The sequence below is a fragment of the Anser brachyrhynchus genome, assembly GCF_964034855.1.
Source record: "Anser brachyrhynchus genome assembly, chromosome: 1".
In the NCBI taxonomy this organism is placed as follows: Eukaryota; Metazoa; Chordata; class Aves; order Anseriformes; family Anatidae; genus Anser; species Anser brachyrhynchus.
This window is the reverse complement of record NC_137694.1, coordinates 88,202,236-88,224,360: the sequence shown is the minus strand read 5'-3', so window position 1 is coordinate 88,224,360 and position 22,125 is coordinate 88,202,236. Positions and strand designations below refer to the sequence as shown.

Below are 22,125 nucleotides of genomic sequence, written 5' to 3'. Positions count from 1 at the left end.
ATGGGGGAACAGGATGCTCCGGGTGGGTGGCTCAGCAAAGTGACTTGCTCAGGCTGTAGGGTGAGGACGGCCCCAGTGATGCTCTGGCTTTGTGGCCGTGAGAAGGGTACAGTGGAGCAAGCTCCTATCGGTGCTGTGGGTTCATGACAGATGCTAGCAAGATTTCAGTGAGGAGATGTGCAAGCCCATGTTGTGTGGCTGTTAAGGGTGTGTGTGTGGGGGGGGGAGGGGTTACTTTGCCCCCTCTCTTGGGATGGAGTTTCTGAAGCATTCTTAGGCCGTGTCACCACCAGCTCTCTTCCTTGATCTGGTCTCCTTGCTGTTTTCTGTCTTGGTGCTCACATGCCACCGGCGTTTTGCTCAGGATCAGTGCAGAGTGAGCATCTCCCCTGGGAACTGTGTGGGATGGGAGGGTGTGCAGGTGGCTTTTGATTCCCCTGAAAGCAAGTTCACAGGTCTGTTGATAAAGGGCTTGTTCTTACAATTGCAAGGGGCACCAGAATCCATGGGGCTTTGTGATTCGCAGAATAAGACCATGCTATAACTCACTTCAGTATTACACTACACTCCCCTGCACGCCCACATCCATTGTCCTTTTGGATGCCTCCAGTAGCATCCATGCAAACTTCTGCATGATGACTCTCTGCCAACAGGTGTGGGTGCTGGCCAGCGGGTGGTGGCCGTCCAAAAGGGACCCCTTTACCGCGTGAGGGGGTCCCACGTCACGCTGTGGTGCAAGGTGAGCGGCTACCAGGGCCCGGCCGAGCAGAACTTCCAGTGGTCCATCTACCTGCCCTCGGCCCCCGAGCGCGAGGTGCAGATCGTCAGCACGGCCGACCCCTCCTTCCCCTACGCCGTCTATGCCCAGCGGGTGCACAGCCGGGAGATCTACGTGGAGCGGGTGCAGGGGGACGCCGTCCTGCTGCACATCAAGGAGCTGCAGGACCAGGATGCCGGGGAATACGAGTGCCACACGCCCAACACCGACGAGAGGTACTTCGGGAGCTACAGCGCCAAGATGAACCTCTCAGGTGGGTCCCCAAGGGCAGCCTCACTCCATGGGGGCCAGCTGCTGGGTGGTGGTGATTTGGGTTTTTCCACTTCCATTTTCCTACTGATACTGTCAAGGTGATGGTAGAGCTCCCGGGGAGGATGTGCTGTTCTGTGTGCAGTGACACCTGGGCACATGTGGGTCTACAGCCTGTAGGGATGCAGGCAGGTTTCCCACTGCAGACGGGGAGATGTGCTCATCTTCAGGTCTATGGCACATTCCTGCTGTGGGAATGCTATCCTAACCCTGAGCGGCCAAGGCTGGGATGCCCAGAGGGTCCCTCAGCAGGTTGCTCTGGCCATTGCCCCCCAGCCAGGGCAAGGGACAGGAGAAGGTCCCGTAGCTGTCAGACTCCTCGGGGCTTGGCTGTGGTTTTTGTAGTGACCAACAGGCTGCCCATAGAGGCCAAGAAATGCTTTTCCCCCTGATCGGCTTCTCTCTGTGTTTCTCCCCTTGTGCCCAGTGATCCCGGACACCCTCTCGGTTTCCATGGGGTCCCAGGTCCTCACCCAGGCAGAGGGGGACGCGGTGGAGCTCACCTGTGAGGTGTCCAAGACCACCGCCCAGCACACACATCTCTCTGTCGGCTGGTACCGCCTTCAGGGAGCAGGGGAGCACCAAGCTGAGGAGATCCTCACCCTCTCCAAGGACTTCGTCTTGAAGCCAGGGCCATCTTACACACAGAGGTTTCTGTCGGGGAACGTGCGGCTGGACAAGGTTGGGAACACCACCTACAAGCTCTCCATCACGGCAGTGGAGCCCTCTGACCAGGGACAGCTGTACTGCGAGGCGGCCGAGTGGATCGAGGACCCCGATGAGACGTGGAAGGACATCTCCCGCAAGCAGACAGAGAAGACAGAGCTGTCAGTCACGACCGAGGGTAAGGCCCTTGGTTCCAGCTCCTCAGTGCACCAAAGGCCGTATAGCGGTGGCCTTGGCAGTGCTGTGTCACAAAAGTTTCTCTGCTCACACGCCTGCCTCTGCCACCCTGGTGCTTCCACCACATACGTGGTGTAAAAGGACTGTGGGTCAGGCTTTGAGCCCCACAGCCAGGTGGGGACCAGAGGATGTCTCGTTCCCCTGGTGGGTTGTGGCATGGCCTGAAGAACATGGCTGCAGGCACCAGTGCCATGCCACCATGTTAGAAGTAGGGAAACCTTGTGGAAGTGCAGTATTTGTGCTGCGGTGGCTGCTGAGGGTAGAGGGGAGGTGCCACAAGGCCGCTGTGGTGCTCACATCAGTACAGGCAGTGCTGCTGAGGAGAGGTGGACATGACACGGGGCCCCTTGTCCCCTCAGCAGGAGCGGCCCCACAGCGCGGCACTGCCACCCCCACCGCAGCCGAGCAGGCCGACGGTTTCTATAAACGCTCCAGCAAATATTTGGGAATGCCGAACATATCTGCAGCAACTGGGATTCCTGCTCACGTACTGTTTATGAAGCGATGTTTAAATTCAGAGGGCAATGTGCTTTCCATAAAGTACTTCAGCCCCTCCAGCAGCAGTTGCTGAGGTGCTCTGTTTTGCCTCCAAACCTCAGCACGAAGCCGTGCCCTTCTTGTGGGACAGGGGGGCACCACTGAGCTGCAGAGCCCCACCGTGCCTCTTTCTGGTTTAAGGGGGCTGCAGACCATCTCTCCGTGGTAAACATTTTCCATTCTCATCACTTTTTGTAACAAAAAAGGAAATGTTTTTTTTTTAGCAACCCCCCTCTTGTTTCCCTCTGCATGGCCACCATTTGCACCCTCTTGACTTGTGTTTGTCTGCAGACCACGACCTCCACGTGGGCATCGTCGCCACCAAGAGCACCCTTTTTGAAGGGGACATCTTGCAGCTCAGCTGCACGCTGGGAGCCCAGAGGAGCAGCAGCAGGTACTTCCAAGTGGCTTGGCTCCTCGACGGCGTGGAAGTGGCCAGGCTTGGCCCCAGCGGGTTGTTGGCCTGGAAGAAGGAATACGAGGAGAGAGCCGGGCTGGGGCAGCTCCGAGCATTCAAGCAAAGCAGCGCAGTTTACATCCTCGCTGTTTATGGTGTGGGGCCGAAGGACAGCGGTGCCTACCACTGCTCTGCTTCAGAGGTGAAGGCTCCTGGAGATGTTCAGAGCATCCAAACCAACCTGTCATCAGCCATCAGAGTCGACGTGAAGCCCATAGGTCAGTCAATCCTCGTGGCTCTTCTGGGTAAAACCTGCAGTGATCCCTGGGCTGGGGAACGTGGTGAGTCTGGTCTCGCCTTGGCAGGGACAACGCAGCTGCTGCTTACAGCAAGAGTGTGAACATGCCAGTTCTCAGTAGATGATAATGGGAAGAGCATTCGCCCTGGCAAACGTCAGTGTGACAGATGCAGCAGCTGCCAACAAAAGGTGTATGTCTTTAGCCTGGTCTCTTTGCGATCAGGTTTGGGGTGAATATGTGGAGTTGTGGGAAGGTTGGGTCCTTGGCACAAAAAGCTATGGGTAGCTTCTGTTGCTTCTCCTGGGGACCAGGGGGTGACCCAGCAAAGCAGCTAATGCCGGGGAGGGGGCAGCAGGGGGTCACTGTCATTTCCAACAGGGTGCTGGTTTGGGGGAGGACTTGTGAGAAACTGCTCCAAGAAAGACGTGTAGGAGATTCTTGGTCTCCGTGTCATGCTAGACAAGGATTGTTCCGGCATAGCAGGACCTGCCTTTGGGGCTCTTTTTCTTAGATGTTCCTTTATGATGTGCTCCTGGTGCTGGCACCTGGCTGCTTCTCCTGGGTAGTTAGGGCTGCCCAAGCTTCACAGAGGCTTGGGAGTGGTGGACCAGGGGACAGGATAGGACCTGTGGCTGGGGCTGGAAGAGCAAAATGCAGCTCAGGAGAGGGGAGGTGGGAAGGAGGTTTTGTCTTCATGATGAGGTTTGCAGAGTGAAAATGGGGCTAGGGGCTGGCATGGGGCAGGGGTGGTGGGGAAGGTTCTGAGTGGTAGCAGGCAGGACTTCTGTCCCAACACTGATAGCTCCCATCCTCTTGAGCAGGTCTTGGTCTGCGTGCCACGCTGATAAGCCGGACCGCCACCGTCAGATACACGCAGAGCTTTGAGCTCGTTTGCCAAGTGAGCGCCAGCCACCCCATAGAGGAGATGCTGCTGTCTGTAGGGTGGTTCTTCCAGCCCAACCCGCCTGACGGCAGCTACCAGGAGCTGGTGCGGATCCTTCCCAATGGCACCGTGTCCTGGGGGCCGGCGCAGCCCCCCTTCCAGGGCAAAGCCCAGCTGAGGAAGGTGGACGCCTCCTCCTGGCTGCGCATCCATGGCGTGGTGTCCGGCCATGCGGGGACGTACCAGTGCGAGGTGGGGCTCTGGAGGACCCCACGGGGGCAGCCCACTGCCTCTGCCACCTCCAACGCTGTGGGGATACAGGTCATCCCGCCAGGTGAGTGAGTGGTGCTGCGGGTGTGCCTCCTTCAAACCCATCGGTAGTAACCAGGGCAGCTGGGACTGCTGATGGCTGGGCTGCCCCCAGTAGGATCACCTCTCGGGGTGCCCAAGGCAGTGCTACCCCTCCTGTTTCCTCCTTTGGATTTTAGGGATCTTTGGAGGCTGTGGGGACAGTAAACTGCTGGTGTGGATGTGCAGTAGTAGTGTAAGTGGCATGAAGATGAGCAAGTGTGGTCATAGATCATCTACACAGAGTGGACAGCAAGACATGATGACATTTGGCTCCAAACATATTGCAGCCATTACTGGATACTGTGATGCTGGGAGGGGGCGACCCACGTTGCAGGAGGTGGCTGCTGGCTCTAGCATTGCCTCTCAGTGAAAGGCAGCGTGAGCCATGAAGGATATTTAGGAGGTACAGAGTAAATCTGGAGAGGGAGCCTGCTCTAGCAGCAATGGGATGAGGCTAGACAGTAGAAAGTAGAGCTGCAAATCACGAAAATTGCCAGCCTGTTCCTTTGTGCATAAAATCTCTTGCTTGGAGCCCGCAGAGTTACTCGAGTTCATGACTTCTGCTTCAGTGCTTTATTTACCACTGGGTGTCGGTGGGTGCTGCAGGGGGTTAAACGCTGCTCGGGTCTGGCCTGGTGGCTCCAGGTGGGACAGACCTGCGTGAAAGGTCACAGCAGGAGGGGGGAAGGAAGACAGATCCTTTCCACTTCTGACTTCCTGGACAGTTCAGCATCAGACCCTTGGCAAGGCTCGCACTGGGTCCCTGCATGAAGCTCCTGGATGTCAGCAGGCTGAACTATGTGCTGAGCAGCTGAGGTTAAGAGCCTGCTCTTTTCCAGTGGCCGCAGGATCACAGCATGGCTGGGGTTGGCAGGGACCTCTGGAGGTCACCTGGTCCAGCCCCCTGCTCAAGCAGGGACACCAAGAGCAGATTGGCCAGGCCCATGCCCTGGTGGCTTTTGAGTATCTCTAAGGAGGGAGACTGTGCCCTCCTCTGAAGAAGTGCACGTCCGTAGAGCAAGGCTGGGTGCCCATTTAAGTACTGAAAAAGGCAAGTGCATTGGAAGGCAACTATTTGCATCTGCTTCTGAAGTGTGCTCAAGTCTGCCTGCTCCATGTGTGTATGTGACAAGCTTGAACAGCTTGCAATTAGGGTGATTGCCTTCCCCTCTTCTGCTTCTTGCCCTCCCCGGTTCCTCCAGAGCAGGGGGAATGTCAAAGGCCACCAGATGGGATGTTTTGCCTTGGCTGGCCTCAAGACAGGCAGCGATGGTGTCTGAAGTGATCTGCTTGCTTGTTTTGGATGGGTGCCTGAGGAACCGGGAGAAGGAGGTTTTACAGAAAGTATTCACCTGTGACTTGCAGGAGCTGGGAGTTTCAGAAAGACCTGTTTGTGGCTGTTTCTATTGCTCAGGGAGTAGGAAAGGTGCCATGGTGGGAAGGGGCTGCTTGGCGTGGAGCTGAACAACTGCCAGGTATAGTCACAGAGGACGCTCAGGAGCCTGGTGTGTGGTTTCTGGTTAATAACCACCACAAACAGATGATGGCTGCTGGCAAAGCCCACACAGGCTCCACAGCCTCTCTGAGATGAGGCTGCTGTTGTCTACCAGCTCCACAGCCGTGGGCTGGGCTTGTCCCTTACCTGCAGGCCTGGTGATGGGAGTGGGAGGCTGGCACGTTCACTGCAGAGACAGGCTTTGCCTCTGAGCCCCAGCATGACAGCAGCCTCAGTTTCCCTGTTCCTGCCCCATGGTCCCTCTTTCACACCTTTAAAGGTGTGTGGATTTGCTCATTCTCCCCTTCACCCACCTGCCCTTAGCCCTCCTGCTCCAGCATCCACGTTGAGCATCCTCATCCTCCCACCTCTCGTGGCAGTCCAGGCCATCCTGACCGGCAGCTGCAGCCTCCAGGGATTATTTTGTTTCTCTGTTTCAGAAAGCAAGCTTCAAGTCGCTGCAAAGGAGAGCTCCGTGGAGGTAGCTGGAGGTGCCGACACGAGCATCGAGTGCAGGATTTTGTTCTCCCAGAACGACTCTCAGTTGGCCGTCACCTGGTACTTCCTACCTCCTCCTCCAGCAGATGCCACCCCCCTGCAGATCGTGCGGGCCAGCTACAGCGGCCTGCTGGAGTACGGGGCCGACTTCAGCTCCCCTGCACAGAGGTCCCGGTTCCTGAGCCAGAGGGTGTCCAGCGAGGCTTTCCAGCTGCGGATCCTCTCGGCCGGCCCGGGGGACCAGGGCGGGTACCGCTGCCTGGTGGAGGAGTGGCGCTGGCTGGAGGACGGCTGGCGCGGCCTCGGAGAGGGGCAGTCGGGGAGGACCTCGCTGCGGCTCCGGCTGCCCGGTGAGCTGGGGTGCCCCTGGGGGAGGCTGGGTTTGTCCGCAGCGGGGCTTCGGAGAAGCAGTGGCTCCTGTGTGGGGTTGTTTTGGGGTTGTTCACTCTGAGTGGGCCTCTCAGGGGGAAATAGGGAATTAGGAGGATTTACTGCATCCTCCCAAACCAATCAAGCTGGTATTTTTGCCTCCAGCAGCAGAGGTCTAATGCTTCACAACAAAGTGAACCACAGCCCTTGCTTTCCCCTCTGACACATGCTGTGCTCGGTCAGTGGTGCAGTGCTGGGAACAGAGAAACAGCCTCTTCTTGGCGCTCCTCAGCATCCTGAAGCAAGACACAAAGCTTACCCTGTCCTGAACAGGGCTCGAGGGCTTAGCTCTGCTCTCACCCTGGGGTGCAGGGCAGTGGGTTCCCTCCTCTTTTGGCCCCACCTGGCTTATGGGTTGCAGCCCCGAATAAACAGAGGATTCCAGCCTCCTGAATAGCTTTTGGTACAAAGGATGCTATATCTCTTACTGGGAGGGAAGTGTTACAGCAGAGGGTGGGGGATAAAGGGGAAAAAACACCTGAGGGAAAGTACATCACCTGGTGTCCTGTGGAGGCTCACCCACGAGGCCATCCAAATCCCCTGCGCATTGCTCCAGAAGATTTCTGGAGGCGGGGGAGCGTCTCTGTAGCAGCGTGCAATGCCCTGACAGCCCTTTCTGCCTGCCTCCCACCCCAGAGAGCGAGCTGCACCTGGAGCAAGCCAACCGCAGCATCTCAGCGAGGGAGGGCGAGGAGGTGACGCTGGGCTGCCTGCTGCAGGACACCTACGTGCCTACCGCCCGCCTCTCGGCCTCCTGGTTTCGCGGGGAGGAGGGCAGCCACCCCAGGACCCTGCTCACCCTGCGCCACGACGGCTCCATCGAGTACCCCCAGGAGGGGCTGGCAGGGAGGCTGCAGCTCCGCCGCCCCGCCGCCGGCGACTTCAGCCTGACGCTGGGCGGCGTGGAGGTGGGCGACGCCGGGCTCTATCACTGCCAGCTGCAGGAGTGGCAGCAGCGGGGCAAGGGGGAGTGGGCGCTGCAAGCCTGGGCGCGCTCGGGGTACACCCAGCTCACCGCCATCCCCAAAGGTAAGGGTGCTGCGGGCGGGGGCTGCTTGCCCTTGGCTTGCTGGGGGGGGGCTGAGGGGATAGTGGCAGTGCTCTGTCAGTAATGACAGCTGCGATGGCAGGGATGCAGCAGGGCTGGGAGGACTTGTGGGGGAGCTTGGTGGGTTGGATACTGGGGAGTTACACTGCAACGCAGGCAGAGGGAGAGCACTTTGAGTGATCCATCCTGAGGGCCTGGTGAAGAGGTGCTGAGGTTCCAGCCCCATCCATCTGCCAGGGCTGGGCCCCAGGTCCTTGTTTGGTAAATGCCAGAGGTGGAGGTCAGATGAGGTGCAAAGAGTAAGATGTGGTCCACAGCACGGTGCTGCTGACTTCCAAGGGAGCTCTCCTGTCTGCTCCCTTGTGCTGCTGGATTGTAGGCCCTCTGTGGGATCATGTGTCCAAAACCCTGCTCTTAATCCAACCATTTGGGCCAGAATGCTAACCATTTTTTTTTTGGGGGGGGGGGGGGGGGGGGGTGGGGGGGGGGGGGGGGGGGGGGGGGGGTGGGGGGGGGGGGGGGGGGGGCGGTGAAGAAATCTTGTAGCAATTTTTCTGGCATCTACAGTGAGACCTTTAAAAAACATCACTGTCCTCTTGGGGTGTATGCCTGGTGCAGAAATGAGCTGGATTCTGCAGACAGAAGTTTAAAGAAATAAAAGGAAAGGTTTCACTCAGGCATGCAAAGTGTTTTTAGGGAGGTAGCTGGCAGGGAGAAAGTACTCTTGTTGGGGAAGAAGGAGGCTCAGATGACCTGTGTGGAGGAAAAAATATGAACTGTGAAATCAGCCATGTTGTATGCAGCTGAGCTGGGGTATATCAAAGCCAGTCTGGGTGCTTCCCAATAGGGAATTACTGTTTCTGCAACAAGTACCAGCACCCACCGAGGTGGAAGGGCTCGAGGTGGGCCCTGCGGTGCCTCCCTTGTGCTTGCTCCTAGCACAGGCACGTACAGAGCCTGCTCACAAGACTCCGCACCTACAGCAGAGCTAATCTGGATTTAGCTGCACCGCGAGGGACTGACAGAGCTCCATCCCTCTGCTGTTAAATTCCTGCCGTTGTCCATCACGGCTCCTTACAGCACTCCAATTTCTCCTCCATCATCTCCCCCACCCACCCCAATCGCTTGTTGTACTTGTTACTGGTGAAGAAACAATTGCTACGATTGCTCCGTAACTGCTGGAAAATTCTCCTCCAATTTTGTATAGGTGTTTTTGCCAAGTGGTTTTCATGGCTTTCACAAAATATGAGAGATTAGCTGGATATTTTTTCCTTTTTCTCTTTGTTTGTTTGTTTTGCTTCTCCAGTGATGCAGGCATCATGAAAATGCCCCCCTGGCTCACAGATTTCAGTGTTTCAGAGAGGAGGTTGTCTGAGGGTAATACCAAAGGGAAATACAAGTACACCCATAACCAGGGGCAGCTCCAGCTCTAACTGACCATGCTCAGCGTGGTTCTGCAGGGCAAGCACAAAGCATCTGTGCACGGGTAAAGAGGAACTGAGGAACAACACCGAGATGGGTGAAGGAGATCTAAGCAAGCTGGCGTGGCCCTTCGTGGTAGGCCACATGCATCTGAGGTCAGCCTGTGGGGCTGAAGCTGTGTGACAGGAGCGGGGATTGTAATGGTCAGGATTAATGAGTGCATGTGAAGAGCCCATAACAAAACCAGACAGGCTAGCATGGGGCTGACCAAACATAGTCTTTCAGAGGACCCAGAGGGTCTACCAGCAGTACAGGTGGCCTTCACCTTGACCAGAGAGTTCTTCTGTAGAAGGTGCTGAGGACAGGGCTGGGTCAGCAGCTGCCTGAAGCTCAGCATGGCTGAAATAGGACAGCAGAGTGGCAGGAGCAAGAAGGGGTAGGTGGCTGGGGAATGTAGGGTGGGAAGGGACAGGGAATTTCTAGGTGTCATTTCATTTGGTTTCCTCTTGTCCCTCCTTGTTCTGGTGCACCCTCTGACAGACCTCTGCCTCTCACTGGTGTCAGGCGGGGACCTGGGGGTGATGGCTGCGTGGCTTTTCCTTACTGAGACCAGTCTGGAACAGATTAGCTGGAGAGCCACGCTGTTCCTGGTGGGATGCTTCAGCTGAGAGCAAGACAGGGCCCTATCTGACCTCTCAAAGCAATAAATTCAGGCAAATTACCTAGATTCTCTTCCCTTTCTCCTCAGGTAGCCTTGAAAGTATTGTATGAATTCTTAAAAATTGGTAGATATTAAAGATTGAGGGAAGAGTGATAAAAAGTAACTTACAGAAACAGTAGGAGAGGGGAACTCAAACTAGCTTGGGGTCTCACTTTTTTTTTGTCTTCTTTTTCCTCCAGAGTCAACTGTTTTGTCTACGATCTGTTCGTCTCCACCATTGCTGAACTTCATCCTATTCTTACCTCTGATTCTGATCCTTCTCCTGGCCCTTGCTGGCTTCTGCTGGTGCGTCCTCTCCAGGAAAAGCAAAAAGGGCTGCACCAAAGGAGAAGAGCTGATGGAACTGAAAGGGGCTGGAGGGGTCAAGCGAACTTAGCTGGCCCAAAATGGCAGATGCAACTGGAAGGAGAACTGGACACCTGAGGAGGGAGGACTGAGTACATGAAGAGGGCCTTTTTTGTTGTTTTTGTTTTTACCATAGCTCATGCAATGAATATTTGAAATTGTGTTTACTTTCAGTGGAGTGAGGCAGCTTTGAGTTACTAAGCAAATAAGGTTTTTGTAACGGGCATTCCTCTGTTGGGTTTGGAACCCACCCATTTGACAATCAGTTCATTGTTGTATATTTGAAGTCCTCGCAGTATGCATGTCCAAACAGTCTCAGTGGGGGAGGAAGTGTTGTTATCACCCTTCAGGTATAAGGGGAAAAAACAGTTCTTTTTGTACTGGGACACAAAAGCAACAAATGGCTGCTCATTTTAAGGTGACTTGACAAAATCTGTGCAGTGTGCAGCTGAAAAACATTGGCAGAGCTGGAAATAGAGTGCTCATGTCCCATTTAAGACATTGCACTTGCCTTTGCCCATCCCTTGCTGGGGAAGCACTCAGACACTGCTGTCTCCTGGTTCTGAGAGATCCTGCACCCAAAGAGCATCTTCTCTGAAAGGAAATGGGTTTTCATCACAAGAGGTTGAGCAAGGCTGGCCAGGGCTGAAGAAAGTCCACGGCAGGAGCACCACAGCCTACCACAAAAGAGAAATCCCATTGACTTGGTAAGGGACTCGCGTGGAGTCTTGGATCCCAGAAGGAAGGAGAAGACACCAAGTCATCTTTGAGCTGTGTGTACAAAGTCTTCCCAGTTCTTTCCTTTGCTGGGACTGCTGTAGGCAGTGGGTCTTCAGTGGACTGTGTGTGGTTCAGAAAGCTGCACAGCTGGGACCTGGCGTTAGATACCTCCGGGTTGTGCCATATAATATGTTGGACCCAAGTGGGATCAGGATTCAAGTCCTTCACTTTCCTTACAATTGGGAAACCTGCCTGCCCTGCATTCCAAATACTGATCAATCATTTTTTTCCTTGAAAAAAGCACTTTTTTTTTTTTGCATAAGTTTGAAGGCTACTGCTTTAGCTTTCCCTCTTCAGCCACCTCAGCCTTTTCCTGCAGGTCAATTTTCCTGGACCTCTTGCAGCTTCTCCCCCAGCTGTCCTGACCCCAGCCATCTCTCCGATAGCGGCAAGAGCACTTGGAGCTGCACGTAGGGCTCCCACTGGTTCTCTGCAGAGGTTTCCCCCTGCCCTGTGGACTACACACTGCTTACATATTCCAGCAGGATGTTTGATTCTCTGTGTGTGTGTGTGTGACAGTGTGACACTATTTGTGCTTGGCTTGCAATCGGCGGGCTGCTCTCCTGCAGCTTTGCTGTCCAGCAAGTTGCTTCTCCGCTGTGTGTCCAGGCTGTTGACTTTTCCTATCTAACTGAAGCACCTTTTACACAGGGTTGTTGAACAGCTTTCTGCGCTGGTTTGCTAAGGATCGTGCTGGCTGTCTGAGTCCTGTCTTGATAGTGTTTCACCTCATGGGCCAGTTTCAGTCTGTTTCGGCAGAGAAGCAGATGCTCCTGGGACACTTAACTCCTACAAGTTTCAGGGACAATGATAGCTAGGTGAAGGAGAAAAAGCAGGTGTGTTTTCCCACCAAGGAAAGGCTGCAGCATGAATTACCTTACACACACTGCCTGGTGTCCAGCTCATAATCAGGGGATACAGGAAGATGTAGGTATGCTACGGGGTGGGAAAAGAAAGAAGGAACTGTTTCTGACCATCAACTATTAGTAATTACTCTGTGCACATAGTGTTTATCTACCGGTATAATGTTCTCCCTCATTATTTTGGTTCAGATGGTTTCCATAGCTTGCTTGTAAGCACCTTGGGAGCACGCTTCAGAAGCCTTGCTAAAGTCAAGAACCTGTGATGTCTGCTGTTTACCCCCTAGATAGGGCTGACGCAAACTGATCTTGTTTAAACAGCAAGAAAAAGTTTCTCTTCTTTTTGTTGCATTCTTCTACGTGCTTGCAAGTACTTTCTTTGTCCCTCTGTACCTCTGAGGACCACAGATAGGAAAACGTGGGTGTTCAGTTTCCCCTCTCTTTCTAAAGAATCTCGCTCTTTTATTGTTGCTCGGTGTCTCACACCTCCTCAGGCATTACCCTGGCAAATCACACACATGTGGCTTGACACATCACTCTTTACGTGTCTTAGGATGAACCTCACCAAGACCAGCCTTCTGCTGAAGAATCCAGCTTACCTGGTTCATTACTCTGTGGCAAGCCCTAGGAGCGACCTTGCTGGGTTTGGTGTCCTGCAACCCCTGCTGGTCCCTCGCTCGTCCACCTTGCTGCTCCACCACAGGTCCATGGAAACATCTTTGCTGGCATCTAAAGTTCTTGTAAAAAGCTGCAGACCCTACCGTAACATGAGATTTTGTGTCTGGCGGATTGGGGGAAGAAGGTGGGCAGAGAGGGGGGGCTTTCCCCTGCTGCAGGACACCTTTTTTTTTTCTGTCCCTTTTTCTCTTGGTTAGCCAGAGGCCTAAGTAGCAGCTTTCCATTCATGAAGGTTGAGAGGTTTTAATATAGGTCTGAGAACTGCGCCTGGGGCCTTGATGAAAGGGTCTGTGAGAAGAATGTGTAAGAATGTGTGTGTTTTTGCAGGGGTGGTTTTTCTTTTTTTTTTTTATCTGGTTCTGCTGGGTCACAGCCAAACCTTTTGGCTATATTTTTTTAAAATGTATTTTTTTTCCATGAGTGGACTTAGAGTTGTAACTCATCACGGTAAAAGCTGCAAAACACAGTCCTATTTTTAAAGGGAACATTTCACTCAGCTGAGGTAGATGTATGAGCGGTGGGTCAGGAGGAGGCTGCTGATTTTGCTGCCGGGGCTCTTGGCCACCTTTAGCCACCCCATCACCACTTTTTTTCAAGCCTGGCCTCTGATGTAAACTAAAACAGCTGATAAAATATATATTTAGCTGTAATAACCCTATGGGGAAAAAGTGTGATGGCGTAGACTGTGCAGCACAGCAGTGCTGCCGTTGCACCCCAGTTGTACCCTTGCCAAGGGACAGTCCTGTGTGAGGGGCAGTATGCAGTGGGAAGGTTCATGGTCCTTTGGGTCCTCTTTTTTAAAGTGTTTTAAAGTATTTTAAAGGAGCTTGAACAGGCTACAAGGCAATGCAGGGTTGGGTCCAAGAGGAATGAATCAGCTGCAAGGGGCTACAGAAGCACAAGGGCTGTGTTGTGCTGGAAGCTGTGGGATGGTCGGGGTTGCTTGCAGCCATGCGGTCAGAAATCAATATCAGGCTTTCTTCAGTCCTGTTTTCCAAAAGGGTCAGGAAGGGAGGCATGGTAACCTTTGTGCAAGGGGAGAGAAGCACTTCCACTCAAAGTGAAGACCTGCAGCTTGGCAGACCCTTGCTCTTCGGAAGATGGATGGTGTGAGGGGGGTCAGGTGGGAGTATAACCACTGCTTTGCCTTCCTGGAAGGCTTTTATGGCACTTGCCTTTGGAGAGAAGCAAGGACAGTGCTTAATGGCCACATGGGCAGCTTGTGCAGTGTGATGGGGTACAAAGGGTTGCCTGAATGTCTCTCCCCTGAAGATGGTTGCACTGAGGGCATTTTTCTGCAAGCCTGTGAGGAGGGAGGCTGGGTGGCAAGTTAGTTGCTGTGCAGGAACGCTTGCAAGTGAGGTGGTACTTTGCATCCTCTCAAAATTTATGGCTCAGGGTTTTCGGCCTGCTCTGCCCTGCTCCCTGGAAAAAGAGGACACAACAGCAATGTGCTGCCCTGGTATTGCCAGGGCAAGGTTGTTGAGGAAGGCTTCCGAACTTTCAAGAAATGCTTCCAAGCAAATGATGTGCAGTTCTCCTGGGATGCCCCTCTGAAGCAGTATCTCTTCATTCCTTCCTATTAACTTTGAGTTGGTTTTGAAATTTGACGTTCAGTTTTCTTCCTGTGATAAAACATTTAAAAACTGGAAATTAAAGATATTGTTCTGATCTCTGCTTTGGTCTCACTTTATGCTATTTTGCATTCAAGCTGTTTCCTGCTGTCTATGCTTGTTTCACGTGTCCTTTGGCCTTGGTCTTTGGCATCTAAGGCAGAGCAGAATCACCCCTGGGGCTCTAAACCTTCCTTAACCACTAAGAAAATGCTGCTTTGTGTCTGCCTGCTGCTGGCTTTTGGTCCCTCTCCTCTGATTCTCCACTTCCTCCCTCTCCTTCCAGCAGATAATATGGGATTACAGCCCTGTTGCACAGGGCAGGAGAAGGCATTCTTTGCTCTACAGCCATGCTTTCCAAGGCAGAAGCAGTACAAAGAGCTGGGTTCGAGGAGAGAAGGATGTGGGAGAGGTAATGTGGCTCTCTTTGCTGCTGTGGCATGTAGGAGGGACTAGCTCCCCGTCCTTGAAGCTAGCTAGACGTGCCAACAACGAGGCTGGTTGAGGTACTGTGGGGCTGACAACATTAATGGTCCCTTACCTCCTTTTCAAGAGGATTTTGTGTGTGTGTGTACACTGTTTAAAACATATATAAGCCTGTTTTCCCTAGCAGCTTGTTTAGAAATGCAAACAGGAAAGTAGGGTCCAGACGCTACTTGCTTCTGCAATCCAAACAGGAAACAGAATACCACAAGCAGCAACTTTGAGCATATGCTCATTAGGGGTTTCTTGCTTTCATTCATTCATTATGCCTTTTTCTGTACATTTCTAAGGAGAGCTATATGTTTATAAACGATGCTGGCAGGGAGCTGAGTCTTCCTCGACAGCCAGTCCCAGCAGGGCTCTCTGGGGATGTGTGGGCGTGTAGCTTGCTACTGCCATTGCTAAAGCATTCACCTGCACGAGCAGCTTCATTAAAAAAATAATAATTAAAAAAATCCCATCAGAGGGTGTTTTGTATTTTAATTGCTCGTTCCTTGTACAGGTGCCAGGAGCAGGTCCTGTGTCTGGGTTGTTAGCAAGGGCAGTGGGAGGGAGCTGCTCCCCTGGCATCCCTGTAGTCTGCCCTCCCATGGGGTGCTGTCCCCAGACCCTTCACAAAACCAAAGGGATATGGGGATGACTGCGAAGCAGGAGGTTCACTTGTCTCCAGCCTCATGCCGCTGCCCCTGCTCATTGTAGGGGCGAGGGGAGCATTTATTTCTGGGACTTCCAACCAAGTGTGAAAATTCACAGGTCGGGGGGGTAGAAGAAAGCTGGTGGTTAGTATTATTTTAAGTGTGAGGGAATGAATTGGTGAACGCTGGGAGCAATATGGAAAAGCAGGAGCTGCAGTGACTCTTTGCAGCCCCCTCGCAGGGTGTGAAGGCAGAGGAGAGGCACGCTGCCCAATTTGAAAGAGAAGGGCCATGACCAATCGCTGTGAAATGCGGCAATAATGCCTCACGCGGTGGCCACGGGATAAAAGGCAGGGACAGCTTGAACTGTAAAGACGTTTCATTTCCCTGTTAATGAGGGAGACACACTGTGGCAATGAAACTGGGGAGAGAGAGCCCGTGAGATGCTAATTTCTGTTCCTGCTGCCCCTGCCGCTTTGATCTGAAGCAAATGCCCATTTTAAATTGCAAACGGATGCAAGTCAGATATCATCCAGCCACTGGCTTACAGACTTAATGAAGTGGGACGCACGCCTTGGCCTGATAATGTTCAGAGAGGCAAGCAATTCAGGGAGGAATTACTGAAGGGCTGGATGAAGAGAGGGGTAGGGAGGCTGGGGATGTCACGGGGTGACTCCCACCACCATCGGTTGGCACAAAATCTCCTGCTTTTCCTGTCCTTGGGAAGCTGTGCCTGTGGCTTAGCCCCTAATTCCGCTGTGCCTAGAGAAAAGCTATGAATGTGCTGTGCTGCTATTACACGTCCTATGTTTCAAGGCAGGCATCGTGTACAGGCCATCAAGGTCATTGTGCTCTTTGGTCTCAGAGTGTGGACATCGACGTGGTGCATCTAACAGGTAAGGCAAAGGTACGGAGGAGTAATTAGCTCATTTTATGCTATCATTTGGGCATTTAATTGGACTTTGGCAAGACAATATGTGTTGTCTACTGATGAGGCCATTCTGGGACAGACCCAGAGGCTCTGGAGAATGGGTTCATGAAGCCAGGACCCAAGATCTTGGGAGCCTGGTAGCTCACACTGTACAACCCCATCTTCTTGAGTCTCTTACAGACAAAGATGTGACCTGTTTTGAAGAATGAGTGTGTCAGGTGATACTTATCAAGACGAGTCCCTCAAGCCCTACTATCAAGCCAGAGTTGGTTGTGTACCTTGAGTAGGTATTCAGAGGCTCTGCAGGTTGCTGTGCTAGACCAACCAGACATGGTAAGGCTGAGGGACATGCAGGCAGCTGTGAAGCTTGACCTCTGCACCAAGGAAGGAAGAAATGATCTGGCTATCAAAAAGTGCTCTCAGGTCTGTTAGGTTCTTTGAAGGAGTAAGCAAGCACGTAGATGAGAAACATCTTGTGGATGTGGTCTGTGTGGAGCCAAAAGAGACTGAACAGTTCCATCATCAAAGGATCTCATGGAAACTAAGTAATGGTTAGGTAAGATCAGGACAGCTCCTTACATGGATAAACTATTAGCTAAAAATATGAGGCAGAAGGTAAATAGTTCTGACAGGGATGGGAGGTCACCACTGATGGGACCTGTGCTGCTCAATGAAGACATAAATGTCTTGGAAAGGAGGAAGGATGACTACTAAGAAAAAAAGCTGTGCTGACAATATTAATTTATTCAAAGTATTAGGAACAAGGGCTGGCTCTGAGGAAATGTGCAGGGGCTTATGAAACTGGCTGAGCAATGAAACGGTAGATGAAACTCTGTATAGGTGAACAAGATTGGGGTTTTCACACAACATAAAGTCACATTGGAAAGCTCCTTGAGATGGGATGCTGTGCTATAATTTTGTGTTTTCCAGGAGAAAATGAACAAGAAGAGAATCTACTGATTGTTGTTGAAATAGCCATCTCTGGCCTGGTAAGTCCTTGAGCTGTGGGTTGTTAGAGGTTTGCAGAAGTACTGCATAAGACTGCTTTGCTTTTGTCTTCTGCTTTTTGTCGTCTGCTTTTGTCTTCTGCCCATGCTTTTGGCTGTTATTCAAGTAAGGTGAGGAGGTAGATAGTCTGATCATCTAAATGTTGATTTTATGTTCTTATTCTACATTTACTTTGTAGCTGTATGTATAACTGCATAAGATAAAAAAGAAAAGAAAAAAAAGAAAAGGCATATACCACCTCACATCTTTTCTTTCTTTTATACCACCCAACAAGGCTTTTTCTCTAAAAATGCTTCCAGGGGAGTTTCTTTCAGTAGAGTAAATTGAGTTGATCTAAAGAACACTAGGCAAGATAAAAAAATTTGGATTATACTCTATATTTCTACAGCATTTTCCATTCGAGGACTTCACACCATCACAATGCATCATTGGGAATCTTCTCTGCTTAACAAATGAGGGAACTTAGACACAGTAGTTTGCTGTGAAACAGGCAAAGAAATCAGAAATCTACTTCTTTAGAGCGTCTTCTCTAGAGGAGGAGACAGGAGGAAAGCCTGACTCTAATAGTGAGAATTAAAGGGGAAAATCTCTGCTGAACACGAAATAAGTCTCCATAGAAACGTCTTTTTTTTTTTTCTGAAAATGAATTATTGCAGTATAAAATGAAGATTGTGGATCTAATTCTGCAAAATATTTAAGCATGTTCTTTGCTTATCCCTATTCAGCTCAGGATGCAAGCATGTGATTTCCATGGAGGCTTATGTGCTTTATTTGGAGGAGGTAGGAATAAGGACAAACTTTGTTGAATTGGGATCCAGGCTTTTTTGTGCTTCCTCATGGCTGACCAACTTCTTAAGTTACTTCTTAAGCCAACGCGTGTTGCTTTGCTGCAAAAATTACAGATACCAGCACATAGACACCGGTGTTTCATTTTTGGAGTTCAGCACAAAGTAAAGTAGACTCTTCCCATTAATGGGGAGTGGAGTCAGCAGAGTGTTTACATTGCTGGGTACTTTACTGTTCTGTTAATTAACTCTTATTCTATTTACATGCAGATTTAAATTTATATGGGGTATTTATTCTGCAAACGAACACCATGGTGATTATCTGATAATTAACTAGAGAATCGATGGCATAAGAGGTTGAGATTTATTCCTAATCTATCTTTTGTGCACCTCTATTTATGGCCCATAGACATTTTTAAGACGGGATAGGTTCTTAATATCTTTCATGCTAATTGCTTTTATTGTGAATGTGTGTTGGTAAGTGATTGTTTTTAGTTTAAGCTATTTAAGAGTGTTTTGTGCATCTTTTTTTCCCTCTGTTGTGACTAGCACAGCCAAATTAATAGGACAAATAAGGTCTGACTCAGAGCTTTATTCCTATTTACTATACTTGGAAGAGATGAAGTTTTTGTGTAGCCAAGCTGTGGCTACTCTTGTTCACGGAACTTTCCATCTTCTTATTGCCTCATATTTCACACTGGCTTTCAACTTATTATTTGGGGACGTGTCCATTAGTAGACATCCCCTCCAAGCATTTCCTGGCACACTATAGAGCCCCACATCATGAATTTAAGCTCACTGATGACAGGGCTTTGGGACTCTCTTCAGTAGCTGAAGAACAAGTAATTCTTGTGGAAATTGTATCCAGTTCCCATGTGTCCTCCTCCAATCCCCTCTGCCAGTCCCAGCCAAAAAAAAAAAATTAGGGCATTTAAACACCCATCTTAACGTAATGTTCAGCACAGAAACTCTTGGCTTGCTGTTGAGCTGGTATCAGCAGTCTCCCTCGTTTGTCACTCTTCAGCCCACCAGAGCTGGTGTTGCACTTGGATCCTCCATGCCCCCAGGTGGAGATGATCCCTGATGGTGAACCCAGGTCTGCATCAAGGGGGCAACTTCAGCTGAAACAGTCCCTTAGCCCTGCTGGGCTTTGGTTTTCTCTTCCAGCTGGAAACTATTCTCTCTCAGAATTTTCCCTGATGTGCAGATGGAAGATGCACTTCATCTCCCAGAGGTTCAGCTGTTTCTTAGTGCTTGCTGAGATCCATCCTCCTTTTGCAGTCTTCCCCCATCCTCCACTCTGCTTTGGGACAGATATATATATATTTAATTTTGCCAGTGCCTGCTATGCTGTTATCATCTAAAGTACACGCTAGAGATGGCAGCAGTTATGTCTCATTTTGCAGTGGTTTTCAACTCCATGGTTTTCAAGGGCTGTGAAAAGGATGCTGTCAAAGGAAATTACATCCCTCCAGCAAGACCAGCCAGGGGAGATACAGGTGCCTGATGGACACACTTTCTCCTCAGATGCTTTCAGATCCCTGAGGAGGCCCATGACCTGTATCAGCGTACAAAGTGCTGGACAGACTTGCATAAGAAGAGCAACTGTTGTCACCCTTTTGCTGCCTCCTCAGATCTCAAGGATCTTCGTTTCTGTACCGCAGTGAGAAATGACCAAGGAAGCACCATCTGGAGAGCTGTTGGCTGAACACAGGGTATTCAACAAGGGCCTTGCTCTCATAGGTTTGGGCCTGAGAGGGCAGGTCCATCTCTCCAGACCCCTCCAGGGTCAGAGTGACTTTCCTGGGGCTGGAGCAGAGAGGGGAGGTGTGTTCCTGCGTGCCCCCAGCGCTGGCTAACGAGGCCAGAAGCCAACTCTGCCCACTCCCTGCTGGTGTGCTGGGCTTGCCTAGGTCTCCTCTGGGGGTGTCCCATGCCCTCAAAGCCAGCTGTGGTGCTGGGCACACCTTTGTCCCTGCTGCAGGCATGCGTGTAACTCCATCAGCCCATCCACGTGGGCTGCTGCTGCTGGCCCCCTAGCTGGGCACATTTCCCTTCCGAGCCTGCAAAGCCCGCTGTTGGCGTGCCAAACTGAAGTCATGAGAATGAGTAGAAATCTATTTTTAACCCAGTGAGAGATCTCTCATTCTTAGCTATTTTTTTTTCTTGTAATTGGTTCTGTTTTTGCTAACGATTTGGAATTTAACATCTATTCCTGCCCGAGAGTGTTACTTCGATAGCCGGTATTAAGGAAGGGGATTAAGACTGTTGTTAGCAGTGGAGGCTGCAGGACATATGGATAATGCAGACCTGTTAGTGACAGACAGAAAGTTGTTTTGAGGCAGTGGGACAGATTGCCTGGGAATCTTGGCTTAGCAGCAATGAAATGATGATGAGGTAAGTAGTGCTGGGAAAATCCTATTAGGGAAGGAAAACAGCGGACTGTAACCAAGTGATCACAGGACACCCGGTGTTGAATGTGACATTTCTCTAAGAAATCAAAAGCATGTTTGGTGCGGAATGGGGACACTTATTTCTCTCTATATTGCACTTGCTTTTTTAGCAGGCTAACAAGGCACTCTGAACTTTCCAGCATTTAGTAATGGATTAGGACCAAATACCCCTTCTGCACCTTCCAAGCAGTTGGTTCAGATGTGAGCCAGATGTTTCCACCTGCATCTCCTCGGCACATGCTGTGGAGTGGGATGAAGGACAGCGTGATCCAGAGCAGCATCCTGGATCTGGACACTGCTGCTGTGATGGAGGCTAGGCACTCCAGAGCAGGTATGTTCTCTGTGCTGAGAAGATGGGGAGCTATTTCCTAATGCAGGCAGGGCAGCGTGGGCTGTAGAAATGTGTACACACTAAACCTTTGGGTAACTACCAACACCAGCTCTCAAAGGCTGAAATCTATTTTTCTGCATTGGGAATCTTTTACAGCACTCTTTCTAAAGCACTTCCCTGGCTGTGTTTAGTTGCAGGTGATTTTTTTTCCTGTTCCTCTACAGTAAGTAGATTAGCTGTGATTTATTTCAGACAGGACTGGGACTGGTGATTTGTGCGCTGTTGTGGGTGTAGGAGCTGTGTGATCTCATGATGAAAGGTGATTGCTGTGCAGCACGAGGGGACAGATTAGGATAAATGACACAGAGGAGTCTAGATCCACCAGCAGGCTGTGAGCCTGCCAGCTGAAGGGGGATGCAGGTGAGACGTCCAAAATGTTTTGGGTTTCTGTTTACAGCCTCTCACAGTCCCTGCACCCTTCTGATTAAGGGCAACCCTGTGGCAGACATCTCTGTTTTTATTCTCTGTGTTTTTCAGGAGGAGATGGGGGACAAGGGAACAAATCCTCCTGCAGAAGAAAGGAAGCAGGGAAGAGCCTGCCGGCAGAGACAGCACTTCTCCCACCAAAGGCAAGTGCTGTTTGGGGATGGTGCCATCACAGTCCTCCTGGTGAGAGGCGGGGGAACCTGGGAGGGATGGCTGGAGCCAGTGTCCCTGGGTGACGGGGGGCTGCACGTGGGGAGGGATGTCTGCTGTATCACCTACTGCTGCAGGGGAGAAGCTGAGCAGGGAGGAACTGCAAACACCTGGAGGGAGGCTGGGGTCTGGAGGCAGGGCTGGTCTCCTTGAATCTCTCCAAGCAGATGAAGTCAGGAGAGCCCCAGGGATGGACAGACGGTGTGTCTGCAGGACTGGTGTTTAGTCAAGGGGTGGTACTTGGCTCGGCTGGCAGAGCTATCTACCCCAGGAGACCAGGAGCAGGTGGTGGAGGTTGTTCGCATGCTGACGGTGGACAAAGGCATTGCGACATCGCTCAGGAAGCCTTTGAGGAAAGAGGAACCCCAAGGCACCAAGAAACACAGCCCCCCTCCTTCCCATCTGAGCAGCTTCTCCTTTCTCATGGGAAGTGCTGGGACCAGGGGAGGCTGCCTGA

At 51.5% G+C, this 22,125-nt stretch overlaps 1 protein-coding gene across 2 annotated transcripts in view; it reads left to right on the top strand.

Annotated features, from left to right (window-relative positions):
* Window positions 1-22,125, top strand: part of LOC308187925 (immunoglobulin superfamily member 2-like) — an 84,977-nt gene that overhangs the window by 7,597 nt on the left and 55,255 nt on the right. The window contains exons 2-9 of one of the 2 annotated variants that reach the window (XM_080576359.1): window positions 654-1,031; window positions 1,515-1,931; window positions 2,819-3,202; window positions 4,045-4,440; window positions 6,393-6,800; window positions 7,516-7,908; window positions 10,250-20,972; window positions 21,225-21,641. In XM_080576359.1, the coding sequence (XP_080432485.1) occupies window positions 654-1,031; window positions 1,515-1,931; window positions 2,819-3,202; window positions 4,045-4,440; window positions 6,393-6,800; window positions 7,516-7,908; window positions 10,250-10,446 (2,573 nt within the window). In that variant the 3' untranslated portion in view covers window positions 10,447-20,972; window positions 21,225-21,641. Of the gene's footprint in view, window positions 1-653; window positions 1,032-1,514; window positions 1,932-2,818; window positions 3,203-4,044; window positions 4,441-6,392; window positions 6,801-7,515; window positions 7,909-10,249; window positions 20,973-21,224; window positions 21,642-22,125 lie in introns of those variants that run through there. The other variant, XM_080576358.1, reaches the window with a different exon arrangement.